Source organism: Lutra lutra, chromosome 16 (assembly GCF_902655055.1).
Source record: "Lutra lutra chromosome 16, mLutLut1.2, whole genome shotgun sequence".
NCBI lineage: Eukaryota > Metazoa > Chordata > Mammalia > Carnivora > Mustelidae > Lutra > Lutra lutra.
In genome coordinates, this window is record NC_062293.1 from 58,438,472 (window position 1) to 58,458,342 (window position 19,871).

General features: G+C 52.8%; 2 protein-coding genes and 5 non-coding genes across 8 annotated transcripts; 3 read left to right on the forward strand and 4 right to left on the reverse strand.

The window, feature by feature from the left end:
- The first annotated feature begins 2,803 nt into the window (after positions 1–2,803).
- Positions 2,804–4,643, forward strand: BORCS6 (BLOC-1 related complex subunit 6). Its single transcript, XM_047707729.1, has one exon. It carries the CDS (start codon positions 2,879–2,881, stop codon positions 3,947–3,949), a length of 1,071 nt encoding a protein of 356 aa, XP_047563685.1. The 5' UTR covers positions 2,804–2,878; the 3' UTR covers positions 3,950–4,643.
- A 691-nt stretch (positions 4,644–5,334) lies between these two features.
- Positions 5,335–5,408, reverse strand: TRNAI-AAU (transfer RNA isoleucine (anticodon AAU)). Its single transcript has one exon. It is a non-coding gene; the product is annotated as a tRNA-Ile (tRNA).
- A 371-nt stretch (positions 5,409–5,779) lies between these two features.
- Positions 5,780–5,853, reverse strand: TRNAT-AGU (transfer RNA threonine (anticodon AGU)). The gene has a single exon. It is a non-coding gene; the product is annotated as a tRNA-Thr (tRNA).
- Positions 5,854–6,102: 249 nt separating this feature from the next.
- Positions 6,103–6,184, reverse strand: TRNAS-GCU (transfer RNA serine (anticodon GCU)). The gene has a single exon. It is a non-coding gene; the product is annotated as a tRNA-Ser (tRNA).
- Positions 6,185–6,609: 425 nt separating this feature from the next.
- TRNAW-CCA (transfer RNA tryptophan (anticodon CCA)) lies at positions 6,610–6,681 on the reverse strand. The gene has a single exon. It is a non-coding gene; the product is annotated as a tRNA-Trp (tRNA).
- A 7,234-nt stretch (positions 6,682–13,915) lies between these two features.
- On the forward strand, positions 13,916–19,113 carry TMEM107 (transmembrane protein 107). Of its 2 annotated transcripts, XM_047706562.1 has the most exons (5): positions 13,922–14,873; positions 15,055–15,122; positions 15,240–15,340; positions 16,078–16,174; positions 16,417–17,263. In XM_047706562.1, exons 1-5 carry the CDS (start codon positions 14,787–14,789, stop codon positions 16,484–16,486), a joined length of 423 nt encoding a protein of 140 aa, XP_047562518.1. In that variant the 5' UTR covers positions 13,922–14,786; the 3' UTR covers positions 16,487–17,263. The 2 variants fall into 2 exon arrangements, 1 of the variants encoding a protein (XP_047562518.1); XR_007123295.1 differs by lacking the exons at positions 15,240–15,340; positions 16,078–16,174 and adding an exon at positions 17,439–19,113 and having other exon boundaries at positions 13,916–14,873; positions 16,417–16,622.
- Positions 17,126–17,261, forward strand: LOC125088238 (U8 small nucleolar RNA). The gene has a single exon (XR_007123636.1). It is a non-coding gene; the product is annotated as a U8 small nucleolar RNA (small nucleolar RNA).
- Positions 19,114–19,871: the final 758 nt, after the last annotated feature.

Sequence of the window (19,871 nt, forward strand, 5' to 3'; positions counted from 1 at the left end):
CAGCAGGGAGCTTGCTTCTGCCTCTCTGCCTGCCTCTCTGCCTGCCTCTCTGCCTGCCTCTCTGCCTGCCTGCCTACTTGTGATTTCTCTCTGTCAAATAAATAAATAAAAATCTAAAAAAAAAAAAAGGGGTAGGGAGCTAGATCTGGCCCACCGGCCATACTTGGCTGACCCCTAACATAGGACAAGCCCCCTGCCCCTCCCCCACTGTGTTGTAGCTACCGGGGTCTGGAGGGAACTGACCCACCCCTAGATCCAGGAGGACCATATTGTTTTAACCTAATAAGTTGATTCTTGTCATCTTGCCAGTGACTGCTTCCAGATACACAGTCCTTTTTTAAAATATGTTATTTATTTATTTATTTGAGAGAGAGAAAGAGTGAGCAAGCACGAGCAGGGGGAGGGGCAGGGGAAGAGGCAGAGGGAGATGCAGACTCCCCACATGCCCCTAAGGATGCGGGGCAATGGCAGGACCTTGAGATCATGACCTGAAGATGCTTAACTGAATAAGCCTCCCGGGTGTCCCTAAGTCAATCAGACATGGTATTACCCAGTGTGACTAAATTGTGCAAGTGAACCAGTTTAGGCCAATAAGATGTAAAGGGAAATTAACTGAGGCTTTGGGGAAAGATGCGTCTTTGTTCTTCTATGAGGTCTAATGGAAGCTATTCCTTTCCTCCTTCTGGAAGACGAGGGAGCATGTCATTCAGGGGTCCTGGTTGCATGAAACAGAATAATTTGGACTCACTTAAGCATAAGTGGACGTTATTATGAGCATCCTGGGTGACTCACGGACTCTGGAGGAGCACCAGGAATCTCTAGAAGGACCAGGCCGCCCGGCGAGGGAAAATTCCACTGCAGAAGTGAACCAGGGTAGAGCAAGAGCCATGGGCCAGGGAAACTGGAAGAGGGGTTGCTCGGTAGTTCAGCTTCCAGAGTGGGAAGTGGGCTCTGTCTGATAAGGTGGGAGTGTCTTTAAACACAGAGTCAGATCTCCAGAGATAAAAAAGGGATGATGAGAGACACCCTTATGGACTGAAGGTTCTTGAGCCTCCAAAAGTCAAATGCTGACACATTAGCCCCCATTGTGATGGTATTTGGAGGTGGGGCCTTTGGAGGTAATCAGGTTTCCTCAAGCTGAAGTCCTTATGGTAGGATTAGTTCCTTCTAAGAGGAGGCTGAGGGAGGGCTTTGTATGCACGGTGTGAGGACACATGGAGAAGACAGGAAGAGGAGTCTCGCCAGAAACCAAGTCAACGGTCATCCTGGGCCTCCCAGACTCCAGAAGTGTTGAGACATAAATATCTCTTGTGTTTATGGTGTTCTGTTATAGCAGCCCAAGGAGACTAATGCAACCCCCAGAGAATGACAAACAGCAGCCATTTTGCCACCATGAGGAAGTGCATTTGGGATATAGTGCCCCCCCGCCAGCCCCAGAAACCAGGTCCTTTGTGACAGCCCTAGGGCACTGGACCCAAGCTTCTCTGAGCACACTCTTGTCCTGAGACCATTATCGTATGACACGATGCAGTCCCCTCGTTTTAAGTTGTTGGTTCAACTTGTGTTTTCTATCCCTTGCTGAACGAAGAGCGTCTGGCTGCTGAGGGGTAAAGGGAAGACAAGGTGGGGGCGGTGGGGCTTGTCAGTCCCAGAGATCGGGGAGAAGCTTAGAGGAGTCCATTGGCCTCATGGTTTAGTAGTCAGGACTCTGGGTGCACCAGACAGAAACACATCTTGAATGTGTTCGAGTCACAAAGAGGAAATCAACGGATTGTGGTCATTTACTTAATACACATTAGGGAGTGCCTACCATATGCTGGGGACCCTAAGCACTGCGGACACGGATCAAAACAGACAAAAACAAAAACCAAAAAACCAAAAAACCCACAAGACAAACAAACAAAAAAACAACCCTTACCCTCACAGAGCTTAAGGAAGAGAAGGGAAATCGGTAGTTGCTGGGAAAAGTGGCTGCGATTTTCAACAGGTTGTCAGGGGAGGCCTCGCTAAAACGGTGGTATTTGAATTAGGAACTGAAGCTGAAATCTTTCTTGGTAGACTCGGCCTTAAAAAAAAAAAAAAAAAAAAAAAAGAGCAAGTCTAAATCCCGGAGGCAGAGACAGTGAGGGGCCAGCAGTGTGGCTCCAGCCAGACCAGCGAAGGGAGGCGGGGGAAGAGACGGGATCCGAATGGCATATACCTCGTGGCAAAATCGCACCGCACCCTCCGAGCGGAGAGATGCCCCAACGTGGAGGGCGCCGGAGGCAGAGGACAGAGCAGCGGAGGCAGAGGAAAGCCCTCCAGCCTGCTCGGGTGTCCATCCCGAGCCGCTCCGGGCAGTGCTGCAGGTCGGCGGGCCGAGGGCGGTGGACCTCACCGCTCGTTGCTCTGCTGCGGATTCCGGCCGCATCCCTCCGCACGGACGAAGTGCGGCTCAGTCTCCACGGTCCAGGCGTCCCCACAAACTCTCTAGGTATGCGGCTAGATGCGGCTCCCACTGGGTGTGTTTGCCAGGCAACAACCGTAGGCGTGACAACCGTGGGTGGGACGAGTCTGTGCCCGGCCCCGGAGGACTCGGGTATTTCAGGACCTTGATCTTTAAGACTTGCCCCGCCTCCTCCTGAAGGGGTGGAGCGACGAGGGCAGCTGTCACCTCCTCCGCCCCGCCCCGCCGGCTCTCACGTGGGTTCGGCTGCTCAGTAACAGCTCTTCTTCCGGGACTTCCTGGTCACCGGCGACCAATCAGAGTGTTCTTCCTGTCCGGACCATTGTCAGCCGGCTGCCAATCGCGCACCTCTACCAACGCCCCTTAAAGGCGCCGCCGACGCCGCCCGAGCCGGGGCGAATCAGTTCCTCGGCTGCTGCCCCCAACTGCGGCATGGAGTCGTCCCGGGGGCGGCCTGGGCCCGAAGCGGACCTTCTGGTTCTGGGGGAGCAGCAAGCCGCGATCTTCGGCGGCGGGCCGGGCCGAGTGCCCTCCGCGCCGCCCTCGGGCCTCCCGGGGTGCGGGCAGGAAGAGGCCGAGAACGTTGGGAGCGCGAGCTGCCACCCCGCGGCGTCCCCGAAGACTTCGAGCCTCGGCGCCGTCCACCGGGCGGAGCGGGAGGCTCGGGACGACGAGCCGGGCCGCGGAGGAACGCCGTCCGCGCCGGGGAGCCGCCGGGTTGCCCCGGGTCCCGAGCCCGAGCCGCACGGCTCCTCCGGGCGCCAGGAGGACCCTGAGCCGCGGGAGGACGAGCCTGCGTCGGAGGGGGGCTGCCGTCGAGGGAGCCCGGGAGGCCGCGGGATGGAGGCTGAGCCGCGGGAGGAAGACGACGAGGAGGAGGCGGCGGTGGCCGGCAGGGCTGGGCGCTCGTTCTCCAGCCGCCTTCAGGACAGCCGCAGCCTGGACGGTCTGAGCGGGGCGTGCGGCGGCGCGGGGTCCGCGGGGGGTGCCGAGCCTGGCGCGGGCGGCGGGCGCCGCGCCACCATCTCCAGCCCCCTGGAGCTCGAGGGCACCGTGAGCCGCCATGGCGACCTCACCCACTTCGTGGCCAACAACCTGCAACTCAAGATTCGTCTGAGCGCCGCCCCTCAACCCCCGCCCCCTGCCCCGGCGCGGCCCTGTGCAGCGCCCGCGCCCACTCCGGCCATCCCCCCGATCGACCCCGACGTGCTGCGGGACCTGGAGCGGCTGAGTCGGGAGCTAGGCGGCAGGGTGGACCGTCTGCTGCGCGGGTTGGGTGGCGCGGTGCAGGAGCTGACGGCGCTGAGCGTGGGCTGCATCCAGACCTACCGCGACGCCGTGGACTCCCTGGGCGAAGCGGTGGACATGAGCATCAAGGGCATGTACACCCTGCTGGCGCGCTGTGAAGAGCTGGAGCGGGCTCTGCAGCCAGTGCAGGGGCTGGCGCGCCAAGTGCGGGATATCCGACGCACCCTGGAGGTGTTGGAGGCCCTGTGCAAGTGACCGGCAGGGCAGGAGAGGCTGGCCAAGCCAGGACCCAGCAGGATCCTAAGGACTCTTCAAGGAGCCCTGGTGGGAACTGCCCGCTGAGGGGAGGCCTATGTATTGGAGGCTCTTCCAGACGCATTTAACAGGCCTGCGACCACTCGCTGGGCCTTATTCAGGTGTATATGGGGGAAGTTCTAAAGCATCTCCTGGTGGGAGGGGATGATGCTCTGCTTCTGTTAAGTTGGCCATCTGGAGCGACCTTGTTCTCAACTCTCTTCTCCAGCTAGAGCACCATCTCTGGGAACCCAGGGCTTTAGGTCTCAGCTTGGGAGACAGGACTGTCATATGTGGTCAAGAACGGAGAACAGAGGAGGCCTCAGCCCCCACTGTGGCTACCCTGACTCCAGTGGCCACATCTCAGGTGCCAGGGGCTGTGGGAGCTTGAGTGGTCCTTGGCCACACGCTATGCAGACAAGGATGCCCACCTGCTTCTGCCCTCTGGCCCCCTACCATACCCCTTACGCAGCCAGAACCAGGGTGGAACTAGAAGGAATGCATTGCATGGTAGAGGGGGTGAGGTGGAGGGGTCTCACTGCTCTCAGGGTTCAGGCTGAATTGTTGCTGGTTTTGAAGCACACCTGTTGTGGAGTGTTCTAATCAGTTTTGGCTTTCTGAGTTTTTGTGGAATTAAAGTGCTGCTGCTAAGGCTGAGGTGTGTCTGTGTGGGGTTCCAGGGATTGGTGAGCTGAAGGAGCGGGAAGGAGGGTTGGTGGTTTTCGTGGAGCTCTCTTGGCGGATGCTGGGTGCGGGGCGAGAGTCCCAGGCTCCATGGACAAGGGTATATGGTTCCTGCTCTCAGGCAGTACTGCGATGGGGGTGGGGGTAGGGGGCGGCGGCGGGAGGTGGGGCACGTGAGACACGCATATACGGGCTCAGGGATCCAGTAAAACAAGCAGTGTGTTCTGGTACCGAAAGGGAAGGGGCTGTCTTCTCAGATCTTGAAGGGGCCTGGCAGGGGCTGGGTGATTTGGACATCTTCACTCAGGAGGAAGACTGCGAACGCTTGTTACCTCCATTCCTGACACTTTCCCACACTCCGCTGATCAGTGTCGTATTTGTTCCAACCTCTCCAAGCTTCCTGCCCAGAGTTCACATAGTTAAGTTCCAGGAGCCCCACATTATGGCCGGGAGCGTTATAGAGATCACAGAAGGAACTCCACAGTTTTATTAAACCTTCCTCTTCCCCCCTCAAGTCAGTACCATCCTGGGCTGAGTTTCCACGTTTCTATTTTGGGTGTGAAAAGTTCTAGAATTGGAAATGTTGCTTCACAAACCCTCCCAAATAAGAAATTGCAGCGTCTCAAAGTTTGAAAAAAAAAAAAAAGAAAAAAGGCTGCTTCTGGCCCGTACGGGGATCGAACCCGCGACCTTGGCGTTATTAGCACCACGCTCTAACCAACTGAGCTAACCGGCCAGATGGTGGTGACATTTGAGTCTGAAGGTATTTAAATTTATAATATTATGGGATCTGTCCTCCAAAAAAATTAGAAATGAGCAAGACCATCCTGAGAGACGTGAAAACGACATGCAGGCAGAATCACCGAGCATCCCGGGAAATAGCAAGGCGAGACCCGGGCAAGCGCAGAAGTCACTGGGGCTCGGCGACATGGGTCCACCGGGCGCAAATACTGACCCCGCGCCTGGCAACAAGCACGCGGCGTCCAGGAGCGACAGCAAACGCCAGAAACGGAAAGCGCCACCCGGAGGCCCCCTGGTGGATTCCGGGAGAGACGCGGATGGATTTGTGGATGCACGGAGGGTCTTCGCAAAAGCAGCAGAGCGCGGAGGCACCGCTGGGATTCGAACCCAGGATCTCCTGTTTACTAGACAGGCGCTTTAACCAGCTAAGCCACGGCGCCCACCATCCAGGTTCCCCCCGCCTTCTTTCCTTGACCGGGTCCCCTCCCGCAGGTGCGCGGACGCCTCCTTGTCCCTTGTAAGCCGGCTTTGGTCGTCCTGGAAAACGAGTAGAGGGGACGAAAACGACGGCCGGGGGCGACCGCGAGGTACCGCGGTGACGCGGGAACGGAGACGGGTCAGGTGGGCGGTAACGAGAGATCCTCGCTATGAGATGACAAAACTGAACTCGAGCGGCCGCAACCGTACGCCGACGAGGATGGGATTCGAACCCACGCGTGCAGAGCACAATGGATTAGCAGTCCATCGCCTTAACCACTCGGCCACCTCGTCCGCCAGAAAGCTGCTTCCGCTCTTCTCTCTGGGGCCTGAACTCGTCCTCCCGCCCGCGGGACCCGCCCACGTGGCGGAGGGCGCGGCCGACGCGACCCGCGGGGTACCGGCCGCCGAGCGACCACCTCGCCCGCGCGCGCTCCACGCTGTCCCCTCGGGGCCGAGCGACCCGCCGCGCGACAGTCCTCCGGAGCCTCGCCCCCGGCCCGCGCTTGCGGGACCCGGATCCGCGCCCACCAGCCCGCGGGATCTGGGCTCCCCCGACGGGGCGGCTCGGGACGGGGTGCCGGTGGAGCTCCCCTTCCGGACTCTGCGAGATGCTGCCCCGACCCGGGCGCGGGCGCTCGGGGGTAGGTGGACACGCCGGGGAGGGGAGTAAATAAAAGGGACGGAAGCCCCGGCGGAAAACAAAACAAACAAAAAGCTGACCCCGACGTGATTTGAACACGCAACCTTCTGATCTGGAGTCAGACGCGCTACCGTTGCGCCACGAGGTCGGCCGGCCGGAGGGGTGGACAGGTCTCCCCATGGCCACTTGGCGGCCGGCCGGGGTCCCGGCGATCGAGGCTAAGAGCCGAGGGCCCTCCCGAGTCCTTAAGCTCCGGCGGCGAGGTGGGTGCGCGGTCCCGCCCGCCTCGTGCCACCGGCGGGGCCCCCGCCCCCTGCGTCCTGCCCACGAGCCCCCGGCCCCGAGCTGCCTCTGTGAAGGGAGGGTGGCACGAACGGACGCAACCGGGCGGAGCGTGAGGGCGCTGCCCACTCTCCGGGCACCTGCGGGGCGCGAGACCAGCTCCTCCGGGCTGCCCCCTGCCTGCCTCGGCCCCGGCCCCCGCCCCCGGCTCGGAGACTCTGGTGTCCAAGTCCACGGTAGAGCCCCGGCTTCGGTTGTTTCGTCGCTCCTTACGGCTCTGGGGAATAATTTACAGGCAGAGACATACACAGACCGAAGTGTGTGTTTTGGTAAATTTCAACAAATGCAACCCACAACCCATTCAAGGTATAGTTCCTTTCTTCACCTCCCCCGCCCCCCGAAAGTTCTTCCCTGCCGCTTCCCGGAGGCGGCCACTGTCCTGATTTCATCACGGCGGACTTCGTTATGAGCTGGCAGCTTCTGGAGAGGGGTACCGGCAGCTAGCAGAGACCCCCAGTTGCCTCTGGAGGCGTTCAACAGGCCAGAACCGCGGCAGAGGTCACGCTGTGTCTCACGCCTTCCCTTCCAGGTTAAAGTCGCGTTAGGTACAGTGGTGCTCCCGAAGTCCTCGGAGTCCGCAGAGACGTCAGCCCCCCAACCCCGACCCCCGACGTCCCCTGGCTTTCATTGAGTCAGGACAACATCTTTAAGAGCCTTCTTCTTCCAGGGTTGTCAGGACATGGATATGCTGGCTTTCCCCTGTTCCACCCCATCCGTGTTCCCCAGTCTCTTTCTCTGTCCTTTAACCGCAGAGCTCTGCCATCACCTTCCCTGGAGTCAGTCATCCGTGTGCCCAAGGCTCCTGAAGCCTGCTCCCACCTCTGGATTCAGCCCCCCAGCACCTGCCGGACACCCTCACGTGCCCCTGTCATCCTTCCTTCCCACTCCTTCTGCACTGCCACCCAGTGCCTAAGCTACGGCTGGGAGTTTCCTCTTGACTACCCCCCCACACCCCATTCTCAGTCCCCAAATCTTCTCCATTCCATTTCCCTTCATAATTCTCCTGCTGACTCTCATTCCCCATCCTCCCTTGCTGGATTATTGTACTAGACTCCTCTCTGATGTCTCTACCTCCAAAGATCATCTTTTTAAAATGCCAGCTCATTCCCATCACACTGTGGCTTAAAATCAGTGCCCCATCCCCATGGAGATTAGGTCCTAACTTACTGGCTGGATCCCCAAGGTCACGCACTTCTTAAGTGGGCCCTGGAAGCAGGTTGCCAGTATTCACATATAGGCTTTGCTACTTACTAGTCGTGTGATTTGAGCTCCTTGTTGAACGTCCTTGCATCTCCATGTCCGCATATGGAAAATGGATCAGTAGCAGTATATTTCCTAAGATAAAGTGCTCAGAACCTGACTGGTCCTAATCAGCTATTACGGTTGTTATTAATATCTGGTCCTTGCCTGATTCTCTTCAGTCACTGCTTCCTCACCTCCCAGGTGACAGCCACGGTGACTCATTTCAAGTTCCTTAAACTCACTTCAGTTCCGATTGTCTCTGTGCCACTATCCTTCTTTATCTGGATGACCCCTAACACACCCTTCAAGACTCAATTCAAAAGCTCTCTCTTCCTTACTTCTCCCCGCTTCCCGGGAGGAGGTTTGCTCTGTGTCTCCTCCAGGATAACACTTAAAACACTACTTTTAATTGTTTCCCTCTCCACACTCTAAGTTACTTGGGAGAAGGAAATACGTATTCCCAGCACCCCATACAATTCCTGGGGTATACTGAGTATTCCAGAAGCATCTGTGAAATTAAGGAGGGATGGTATTAGCAAAAGCACTAGCGTGGGCAAAGCCTACTTTATAGAGAAAGGAGACATGTCTGAGAAGCTGAGAGCATGGGATAAGGTGAAAATTTTTGCTAGAAAGGGAAGTTGGTGGGCACCTGGTTGGCTCAGTAGATTAAGCCTCTGCCTTCTGCTCGGGTCATGATCTCAGGGTCCTGGGATCAAGCCCACAGTCGGGCTCTCTGCTCAGCAGGGAACCTGCTTCCCCCTCTCTCTCTGCCTCTCTGTCTACTTGTGGTCTCTGTCTGTCAAATAAATAAAATCTTAAAAAAGGAAAAAAAAGAAAGAAAGGGAAGTTGGGTCAGTGGATATGGTACCAGGGAATGTGGACTTAACCTCTAGGCTCAGAAAGGTTCTGTAGCAGGTGTGAGGAATTATCAGTGCAGGGTCACCACCCAGAGTATACTCGGATGTTTAAATCTCCATTTATCCCACCAGCTTCCAAGTTTTAGAAACCAATAGATTATTCTGTCCAGAGCTGCTTTGCTCAATATGGTTAGTCACTAGAGGGGCTATTCAATACGGGGCTTTGTCAAATGAAGCTGAAATTCAAACATCCAGTTCCTTAGTCCCGCTCGCCCCATTCCAAGCGTTCAGCAGCCCCATGGAGCTAGCCGGCTACCACATGCGACAGAGACAGTGTGAAGTATTTCTATCACGGAAAGTTCTGCTGGGCGGTGCTGGTCCGCAGGCTGAAAGCTGGTGGCCTGGGGGAGTTGTATGCTGTATATGCTCTTGTCATCAGGGGTATTTTTCTCCCTTTCCACATTTTTTTTCACCGTTTAGTTGGATGCTAACATTTGTAACTGGAGTAAAAATTTGGATGTCTGGCCTCTCTCAAAACAAAAACAAAACCCAGCTTTTCCTGGGTAACCTGTATTTCAAGGTAAACAACAAGTTGACAAAGGCACATTCTTATTTATTTACGGAAGAATAACAGGTGACAAGTGCAGAAAGGAACGATGCAATTAAGACACCCCTGTTTTGCAACTCTTCCTGCAAGAATGAGGCTAGGCAGCAGCGATCAATGAAACCCGTGCGTGAAAACCTAATGGGAACTTTGTAATGCTTCCCTCGGTCTGACTATGCCTGACTCCACTGCTCAGATCGAACATGGGAAAAAAGAGACAAGCGGCCAGGATGCTCCTCCTGATGGGACAGGATCAGAAATATAAGCCAACTCCCGTGATGTCTATTTACTGGAAAAATGAATGTGAGACTCATCAAACACTAGATCTAGCAACCAGTCTACAGGAAACACAGGACGCAGAGGAACATATGAAATGACAGGACAAAATGTCTCTGTCCCAACGGCCCAGTGTCTTCATCAGAGAAACTGCAAGGAAGGAGAACAAAGAGGAAGAAACGAAGATTAAAAAAAAAAAAAAAAAAAAAAAGATTTAAGAGACACATCAATCAAGTGCAAGGTGTGGACTTCGTCATGCGTCTGTATGATGGATATTGGGCAATATGAGCTATTTGGTGATGTCTGGGTTTTGCTTGGCAATAATTAGTGTGGCTGGGAGGGAGCTGGGCTGAGCAAGGTTGGCCTCGTGTTGGTAACTGATGGAGCAGAATGGCAGGCTTCAAAGGGATTTATCCTTCTGTTTGATTTATTCTTACATATGTTCGAATTTTTTCCCCTGAGCTTTTTTCTGACCAGAGCAGATGTCCATCAGGGCTGGACAGCGGGGGTCCAGCCCTGGCTGGAGTCAGTGGACCCCCGCGAAGGGAAGGACGCACCAGGTCACCAGCAGTACCTCCTGTGGCCACAGGGTGGCTCTAACATTCAAATTTGTGTGACCTCTGTGGGGCGGGCTTCTGCGAACCAAGGTCATCATGGAGAGTGGCAAGACAGACCTAAACGCCTGCCTGCTCACTGTTATTAATTCATAATGTGAAATGTGACTACCCAGTTCTTAGTATCTAGTAGGTTCCCTAGGCGGGAAGCCTATTATAAGCAGAATGCCCCACACTTGCAGCTGCGGGAGCCCCAAATTCTGTCATCCTTGACCCCTTTTTCATCACTCACTCATAGCCCCATGTTTAGACCTTCTTATCTTTTAATGATCTCTTGATTCCTGACACTTTGTTCCACTTTCTTTATTCCACTCTTGCCCAATCTCATTCTGTCCGTCCTGGAATCACTACAACAGCCTCTTCCCATGCCTGCTCCCTAACATCTCAAAATCCGTTCGCCACATTGCAACCAAAGTTGTCTTCTAGAACACAGACCTGACCAGGTCCCTCCCCCTGGCTGCAAGCCTCGCACCTGTGTCTGCCCATCCCACCCCACCCCACCCCACCCCACCTTAATCTCTTCTTCCCCTCCCACTACTAGCCTCCAGACATACCAGCTTCCTTCTGTTCAAAGAACAGACTGGCCTGTTCTGGCCTCGTTCCCACCTAAAGGACCTTTGCTCTCGCTGTACCTCTGTCTGGAAAGTTCTTTCCCCAATCTTTTCCCCATGGCTGGCTGACTCCTCTACATTTTCTTTGTTCCACGACTTTGGAAGATCTTGCAAAAACAGGTCCTGGGTTTTGCTCACTTGCAGTGGTTGAAAGTGTTCGTCTGTGAAACATCAGACTTGACAACTGTTACTGGGGGAGGTTGGTAATGACAGTGGCCTGGGCTTCCCATTCCCAGGAGAAAAAGTCATGTGAGTTAGAGGCGAAGGGAGGACCCCTTCAGTCCTTGGGTCTTATCTGTACACTCAGAATATTTTCATGCTTGCTGTGCTGTGCTCACACGGAGCCTGTCTCTCATTGTACTTAGGACATCAACACTGTCGCTTGTTTTGAAGGCCTCATATTGATGAGGGTCACCTCCAAAGAGAGAAGCAGTTGGGTCCACTGTACTTTGCTTGTCCCTCCTGAGATGAAGACAGAGTTTTCCTGTCCCTCCTGAGATGGGGGAAGGTTTGATAATATTTTCAGAACTCTTTAAAAATTTTTTTTAAGATTTTATTTATCCACTTGGCAGAGAGAGATCACAAGGAGGCAGAGAAAGAGAGGGATGCAGGTTCCGCGCTGAGCAGAGAGCCCCGATGAGATGAGGGGCTCAATCCCAGGACACCGAGATCATGACCCTAGTCAAAGGCAGTGGCTTAATCCACTGAGCCCCCCAGGCGCCCTTATTTTCAGAACTTTAAAACGGTTCAACAGTTAAAGAAAAAACCTCCCCTACACACCTGAGAGCTCAGAAAGCCCGTGCAGGTAACATGTGATTTCCGTCCAATTTTTCTGGAGTAAAAAAAAAAAAAAAAAAATTCAGAGACTTGGCTGAATCTCACTCTTTATACAGAGAATTCCTCCGAAAAGTCTAAATGATTGTGTTTTTTATTTTGTGGGTTTTGGTGACCACATTGTCTCCATTGTGAAATTTAAGACTGCACTGCCCTTTAAAGAGATGGTTTTATAGGAAAATGTCACTGCATAGATTCAACGTATAGTTGTTTAACATACAGGGACCATCAACCCCAGAAAGTCATTCCTTCTTTTTATAAAGCAATTTAATGTCTCAATGATAATATTATAGAAGACCGAAAAGGAAACCTTAGGAAGGGCTATCGCTTAAAACTTTTTATTTTAAATAATCTGATTTATGGAAGAGTTGCAAAAATAATACAGAGAGGGGCACATGGCTGGCTCAGTACATAGAGCAGGTGACTATTGATCTGGGGTCATGAGTTCAAGCCCCAGCTTGGGTGTAGAGCTTACTTAAAATAATAAATATAAGGGGTGCCTGGGTGGCTCAGTTGGATAAGCGTCTGACTGTTGGTTTTAGCTCCAGTCATGATGTCTGGGCTGTGAGATTCAGTACCTTGTCTGGCTCTGTGCTCACCGGGAAGTCTGCCTGAGATTCTCTCTCTCCCTGTCTGCCCCCCTCCCAAATAAATAAATCGTTTAAAAAACATATATATAAGGGCGCCTGGGTGGCTCAGTGGGTTAAGCCGCTGCCTTCGGCTCAGGTCGTGATCTCAGGGTCCTGGGATCGAGTCCCGCATTGGGCTCTCTGCTCAGCAGGGAGCCTGCTTCCTCCTCTCTCTCTCTGCTTGCCTCTCTGTCTACTTGTGATCTCTCTCTGTCAAATAAATTAAAAAAAAAACATATATATAAAATACAGAGAATTCCCATGTACTTTCGAGACCGTGTTCGCTCCATCATTGCCTCTCTTTCTGGCTCCACAGACACATACATATTTTTCTAAACCATTTGAGAGTAAATTGCAGACATAATGCTCCTTTACCCCTAAAATAGTGTGCTTTTTCTAGCAAGGACGGTCTTTTCCATAACAGCAGTAGAATTATAAAAAATGAGGAAATTAACACGGATATTACTGATACCTAAACTAGAGACCTCATTCCAGTTTCCCAATTGTTCCACTGATGTCCTTTGCAACAAAAGATAGTGTTTGAGACTTTTTAAAAAAGATTTTATTTATTTATTTGACAAAGATCACAAGTAGGCAGAGAGGCATGCAGAGAGAGAGGAGGAAGCAGGCTCCTGGCCCAGCAGAGAGCCCGATGCGGGGCTCGATTCCAGGACCCTGGGACCATGACCTGAGCCAAAGTCAGAGGCTTTAACCCACTGAGCCACCCAGACACCCCTGAGGCTTTTTTTTTTTTTTTTTTAAACCTGGTCTAAAATCCATCATATTTCTCAAGTCAAATGTGTCACATCTCTTTAATCTCCCTAAATCTGGAAGAGTTCTTCAGTCTTTGTCTTTCATGATCTTGAGCAAACACCTCCTCACTATCTCTTTGAGTTCTGATTTTTTTTACCCACTGGTTTAGAAAAAGGAAATGCATCTATTACATTGGGGTCCTCAAAGACAGAAATGTGTTTCCTCTCAATTTTGACATTTTCTACAACAAAGTTGAATAATGAATCACTCATTTTTCGAAGGGCCTTTCCTTGCGTCTCCTTTTTAAAAAATATATTTCTAGCACCTCTTACCCTGAGGATTTTTTTATTCCTTTGTATGTTTGTGGCTCATCTAATCTCCTTGACGAAGAATATAAACTCCGGGAAGGTAGAGCCTTCTGACTTGTTTCTCAGGGATAAGAGCCCTGCACTTGCTAGCGGGTCAATGATTATTTGTTGAATGGATTTAGGAATCAGAAATGGCCCCTGGGCGTGCGTGTTTAGCTTAGACCCACCTAAAAGCGCCAGGGTGGAGTAGAAAAAAGACCTTCCGGTACTTGGGCTGGGGAGGTCCGGGGCACGCAGGGACCTGACCAGGGAGCAGAGAGCAACGGCGAGAACTTTCCGTTCTGCCTGGATCTCAGCAGAGGGCCCAAGGTCAGAGAGGGCGCTGACAGTAAGAGGTCCTCGGACTGCTGCTGGGCCAAGTCAGGTGCCCACACCTCGGAGAGATAAGGAAATTCGAGCACAGTCGGCGCCGCCACCCGCTCCTTGCCTTCCAGCGGGGCAGGGCTCGTGCCCTTGGCCGGGTCACCGCTCCCTCCCCGGACGCGCCTCGCTTCCACGTGCAGAGCCAACTTTTGCTCTCTGGCGATTCCCTCGCCACTGAGCCAAGTCGTCTGGGGGTTCGAGGGGAGCGGGAGGTCAGAGGATCAAGGAAGGTTCCGGTCCGGGGTCCTCGGATCATCAGGGACACCGTGACCATCTAGTAAATGACGGCGGACAAGGCAGGGGCATCCACGTCTCCGCGTTCCGTTCCCGCGCCTGCGGCGCCCCAGGGTGGTGGGAAGCACGGGGAGGCGGAGGAGGGAGAGCGTGTCCCTGCCTTAGGCCCGGCGACGCCCTAAGACCGGCTCAACGGGGACAGCGGTGTCTGGAGAGCACCTCGAGCCGCGGGCCCTCTCAGTCCAAGCGGCGGGGACCGAGGGCCGCACCGCACCCCTCGCGGCCACCCGCGACTCGCGCCGCCGCTCGAGAAATGACTGCTCTCGCGAGATTTCCCGAGATCGGGCCGCCGCGCCCGCGGACGCGGTTGCCAAGGTAACTGGGAGGCGCCAGCGCAAGCGGGAAGGAGGCGGCGGTCGAATTTTTGCGTGCGGGCGGGAGAGACTTGAGGAGTGGCCCTTCCTGAGCTTTCAGCCCCGCAGAGCGCGCCCTCCGCTGCAGTCGGTACCCCTGCCCCCGCGGGGCCATGGGCCGGATCTCGGGGCTCGTGCCCTCTCGCTTCCTGACGCTCCTGGCGCATCTGGTGGTCGTCATCACCTTGTTCTGGTCCCGGGTAAGACCCACGGCCACCGGCTCCCGCCCCCCAACTCCATTCCCACCTTGGGGTGCTCCCAGCCGCTCGGCGCCACTTCCCCAGGACCTTACGTGGGCGGGTCCTCCCGTCCCCCTCTGACCCCGGTGCTGCCCCGCAGCCCGCCCCTCTTTCACTTTCTTCCGCTCTGCTCTGCTCCCAGGACAGCAACATCCAGGCCTGCCTGCCTCTCACGTTCACCCCGGAGGAGTACGAGAAACAGGACATTCGGTGAGCGCTCGGCGGGGGAGGGGGGGGGGCAGAGTGGTCATAATTCAGCGGTAGTGGGAGTGGAGGGGTCTTCGAAGAAGTCCAGGAGGCCTGAGCCTGCCCCCTTCCTCTCTGCAGGCTGGTGGTAGCGCTCTCTGTCACCCTTGGCCTCTTTGCAGTGGAGCTGGCGGGTTTCTTCTCGGGAGTTTCCATGTTCAACAGCACCCAGAGTCTCATCTGTATCCTTTTATGCAGGGCGCATTTCCATCTCCACTCCCTCCAGCCACCTAACTCATGCTCTGGCCGGGGCAAACCGCCTCTCCAGTTCGCAGATCTTCTTAGGCAATGTGGAAGATTTAATACAATCTTCGGTCGTTTGTTAAGCTCCCGCCATGCACCAAGCACTGAAGATCCCAAATGGGAGTAAAAGACAGTTTTCCACCTTGAGGAAGAGGCAGATGCTCAGACATTCTGTAACCCAGGGTGAGCAGCTCTGGGCTATAGGAGTGTGTAAAGATAGGAAGAGGCACTATGGAAACTCAGAAGAGACAGCTAAATAAATGAGTAAGAGAGAGAGAGAGATGAACAAGATGGACCGGGGAAGGTTCTTGACACTTGAATTGCAGCTGGGAAGACCAGGCTGCTGCCTGGTGATTTCCAGCAGTGTGTCAAGTCACTGTGAGTATTCTCGTGTGCCTGGGGTAGATGGGGCACCTACTCCTGGACCTGTAGGATCCAGGTTAGCCCTGGACACTGGGTTGGGGTAGCCTGGGATCCCAGCTGTGCGGCCCCAGCCCTGGTCTATACTCACATGGCTGTTCTAGAACTCAGAAGTCAGGGCTGCAGGCTCTGCCTTTGCAGTGTGGTGCGGGAGCTGGGGGTGACACAGTGCAGACGCCGGTCCCAGTAATGCCTTTGGTGGCTCATCACCACATATTGAACCAAAGGCTTTCCTTGACTCTGGTGCATTCCCAAGCCATTGGGGCTCACTGTAGTGCATCCGTGGCCCTGTCCTTTTTCATATTTGAGCGTTGGGAGTGCACCACGTACTGGTACATTTTTGTCTTCTGCAGGTATGATGGCCGCCAATGTTTGGGATGGGGGAGGAAGGTCTACTCATTCTGAAGGTTTCCCCCACACAGGCCTTTACTCCATGGTCTGGGAGGATATAGCAGATCCACTCAATCTGCCAAAGTCTCTTGAAGTCCCCAATCTCCTTCACTTTAGGGGTGGAGTCTCTGGTTTGGGAATTTGGTTTTTTTTTTTTTTTTTTTTTTTGGGAAGGATCCTTGAACCCACCTTCTTCTGTCCGCAGTGCCCTCCCCGCTATCACCGAAATAGCATTGTTCATCAGCGTCTTTGGGCTGAAAAAGAAACCTTTCTGATACGTTCATGGCGGGAGCATAGGATTGAAGGTTGGAGGAGCAAGGGACAGCTCACCAGTCCTGGAAGAAGAAAGGACATCTTCAGCCCTCCACAGTAACACTGCATTTGGTGGAGGATGTCATTTTTCCTGTTAGGGTAATTATCACTTGAGTCTGGGATGATCAGCGTTTTATTCAGTGCTTTGTAATAAAATATATTTTAGAATAAGATCAAGACTTAAAAAAACGTTTAGGGGAGGATTGGGGTGGCCAAACTAATAAGGCAACGCAGGGCTATTTTGCAGCCTTGCAGACTGTCAATCCTAAGTTTCGCTTTTATTTTGGTTATTACGGTAGCATCTAGCGGAAGGCAGTAGGCGGGGATATGTAAATAACAAGTGCTGTCTGCCGTTAGGGTGCCAAGCTCCTGAGTGGAGCATTCTGGGAGGGATTCTTTTTTTATTATTATTATCAGGGTTTTTGCAGCCAAATGTCGGGGGTGGGGGGGGGAATGTCTTTAGTAACTGCAAATACATGTAGCAATAGAAATGGGAGAGCCTAGATAATTTCAGGTTGCTGGGGTCCGCGCGTTATTTACTCACCCTAGACGAAAGCGGCCTCCTTTGCCCTGAGTAAGGAATACGCAGAAAACTTGTTTTATCGTCAGGTAGGATAATCCTTACCTGTTCCTCCTTCGGGAGGGCAGATCGGAACATGATGATTGGAGCTCGCATGATGCGTGATTAGCGTCTCCGCGTGGCTGGGACTTGCAACACCCCGGTCGCTCCTGTCTGATTCTGCCTGGCGATCCCGCTTTTTAGTCAGTAGAAACGGGAAGAATTTGGTTGTCAGCGACGGGTTGCCAGTGACGGGTTTGTTGCTTGTTTGTGTGTGACCGCTCCTTTTCAGAAGCGTTTACAATGACAAGGATCTTCTGCTGAGTCGGGACTGCGGCCTTTTTCTCTGGCTGTAGGGCAGTGGTGTGGGTGTCTCCAGATTTGGAATAAGTCGCTTTTCCTGTCGCTCCTACTTGGTGTCTCACCCATTCTCTCTCGCCGTGGCAGAGAGGACCACCAGCTGCGGAGGTGGGCATTGGCTTCCCCGGGGGCGACGTCAGGGGTGTGGTGAGAACCCGGGGGCGACGTCAGGGGTGTGGTGAGAACCCGCAGCTCTGCCTGCTAGCACGCGGCCGGAACGTGCTCAGAGGGAGTTTGGAAACACAATTGGGCCTAGTGCGGACGCGCCAGCAGAGTCTGAAGGGCTGACGAGTGTTCGCGAGGTCCAGTTTCCTCGCGCAGGTCAGTGTTATGTACGGGAAGATTATCTGTCCTAAATGATGGAGCCCAGGCCGTCCTAAATGAGCAAAGGCGTCCAAGGTGATGCCTCACACACATGGAACCAACCTTTCCCTCCGCGCCTGTGCCCTCTGGCAGCCTTTCATCTTGAGCGTTTATTGGCTACTTACTGAGCACCTAACTCTATGCAAAGGCACTGTGGTAGGCACTGTGGGAGTCGTGCTGAACATGATGCCTGCTTAGCCTCAGCCATCACAGATCCTGTGGCTCCTGGGGTCCGGCGGTGTAGCTGGAGCAGAATTGGGGGGTAGACTGTGCTGGAAGCAAGGAAGGTGGACATTGCGGGTCGTGCTTACAGACTAGTCAGGAAGGTCACATCCCACGGCAGTCTGGCTGTCGCCCGCACCCACGTATGGGGTTCGCTGATTGCTGAAAGCGGACTTTTTGTTTTTCAGAAACACTGGGGGCTAGTTGCGCCACAGCTATGATCAGAAATCATGTAAACTCCACAGATGAATTATATTTAAAAACAGAGGTGTAAAAAAAAAAAAAAAGAATCCCAGAGGTAATATATGCAAAACTCATGACTTCCTGATTTTTTTTTGTTTCTTTTTTTAGTTTGTAGGAATTTTTTTTTTTTAATTTTACTGAGTATAGTTGACACACAGTGTTCCATTAGTTTCAGGTTCCTGATTATTTCCTACGTTTTACTGTCATGTGCTCTGGCACTCATTTACATGTATTGTGTCTGTATAGTGGCGGTGCTGTATAAGGATGGGCCAGTACGTGTGTTTCTCTTCCCAACTCATAGAGACACCAAGTTGACATTTTGAATTCGGCCCCGGTAAGAGTATTTACACCCCAGAAATTGGCGAACGCTACATATCGGGCTTTGTTGGTTGTCTAGATTTAAGAAGGTGATGGAGGAAATGTTAATAATGCATGTTAAATTGAAAAATGTCACGCCTGTTACATTGTGAATGGCACCCAAAATGAAATTCCCCCCAGAAGTTGCAAATTATTGTCAGATTCAGCAAATAAGTTCGTCAAGTCATTGAGGAAGGAGTGAAATCTTCACACATCCCCAGTGTTTCATTTTTGTCTTACTCAAAAATGTGAATTAAAATATCAACCAGCATTCATACTGGAAATACCTTGGAGTTGGGACACAACTCGGTCTATGTAGTCATGAATACAAGAGTGGAATTTACAATTAAGAATATTGTATGTTTTGGGGCACCTGGGTGGCTCAGTGGGTTAAGCCTCTGCCTTCCGCTCAGGTCATGATCTCAGGGTTCTGGGATCGAGCCCCGCATCGGGCTCTCTGCTCAGCAGTGAGCCTGCTTCCTCCTCTCTCTGCCTGCCTCTCTGCCTACTTGTGATCTCTCTCTCTCTCTCTCTAAAAAAAAAAAAAAAAAGAATATTGTATGTTTTATTATTTGTAAGTTCTGTGTTACACATCCTTTGAATCAGTAAGATTTATAATAAACTTACATACATACATAAACGCATACTATTTTTGGAGAACTGGTAGTAGTGGGGTTTTTTGTTGTTGTTGTTTTGTTTTGTTTTATTTTGTTTTAAGATTTTACTTATGGGGCACCTGGGTGGCTCAGTGGGTTAAAGCCTCTGCCTTCAGCTCAGGTCATGATTCCAGGGTCCTGGGATCGAGCTCCACATCGGGCTCTTTGCTCAGCAGGGAGCCTGCTTCCTCCTCTCTCTCTGCCTGCCTCTCTGCCTACTTGTAATCTCTGTCTGTCAAATAAATAAATAAAATCTTAAAAAAAAAATTTTACTTACCATTTTTGTGAAGTTAGCTCATCAACCAGGATATGCCAGTCACGGAAGACAAATTCTGCTTGAGTCTATTCATATGAGGTACCAAAGGTAAGCAGAGTTGTAGAGACGGAAGGTAAATGGTGGCTCCCAGGGGCTGAGGGGGTAGGGATGAGGTGTTGTTGACAGGGTAAAGCCTTTTAGCTTTGCAGGATGAAAAGAATTCTAGGGATCGGTTGTAAAACAGCATGAATGTACTTATTACTGAATTGTACACTTAAAAATGGCAAAGATGGTGAATTTTATGTATTTCTGACAGTTTATTTTATTTTTTT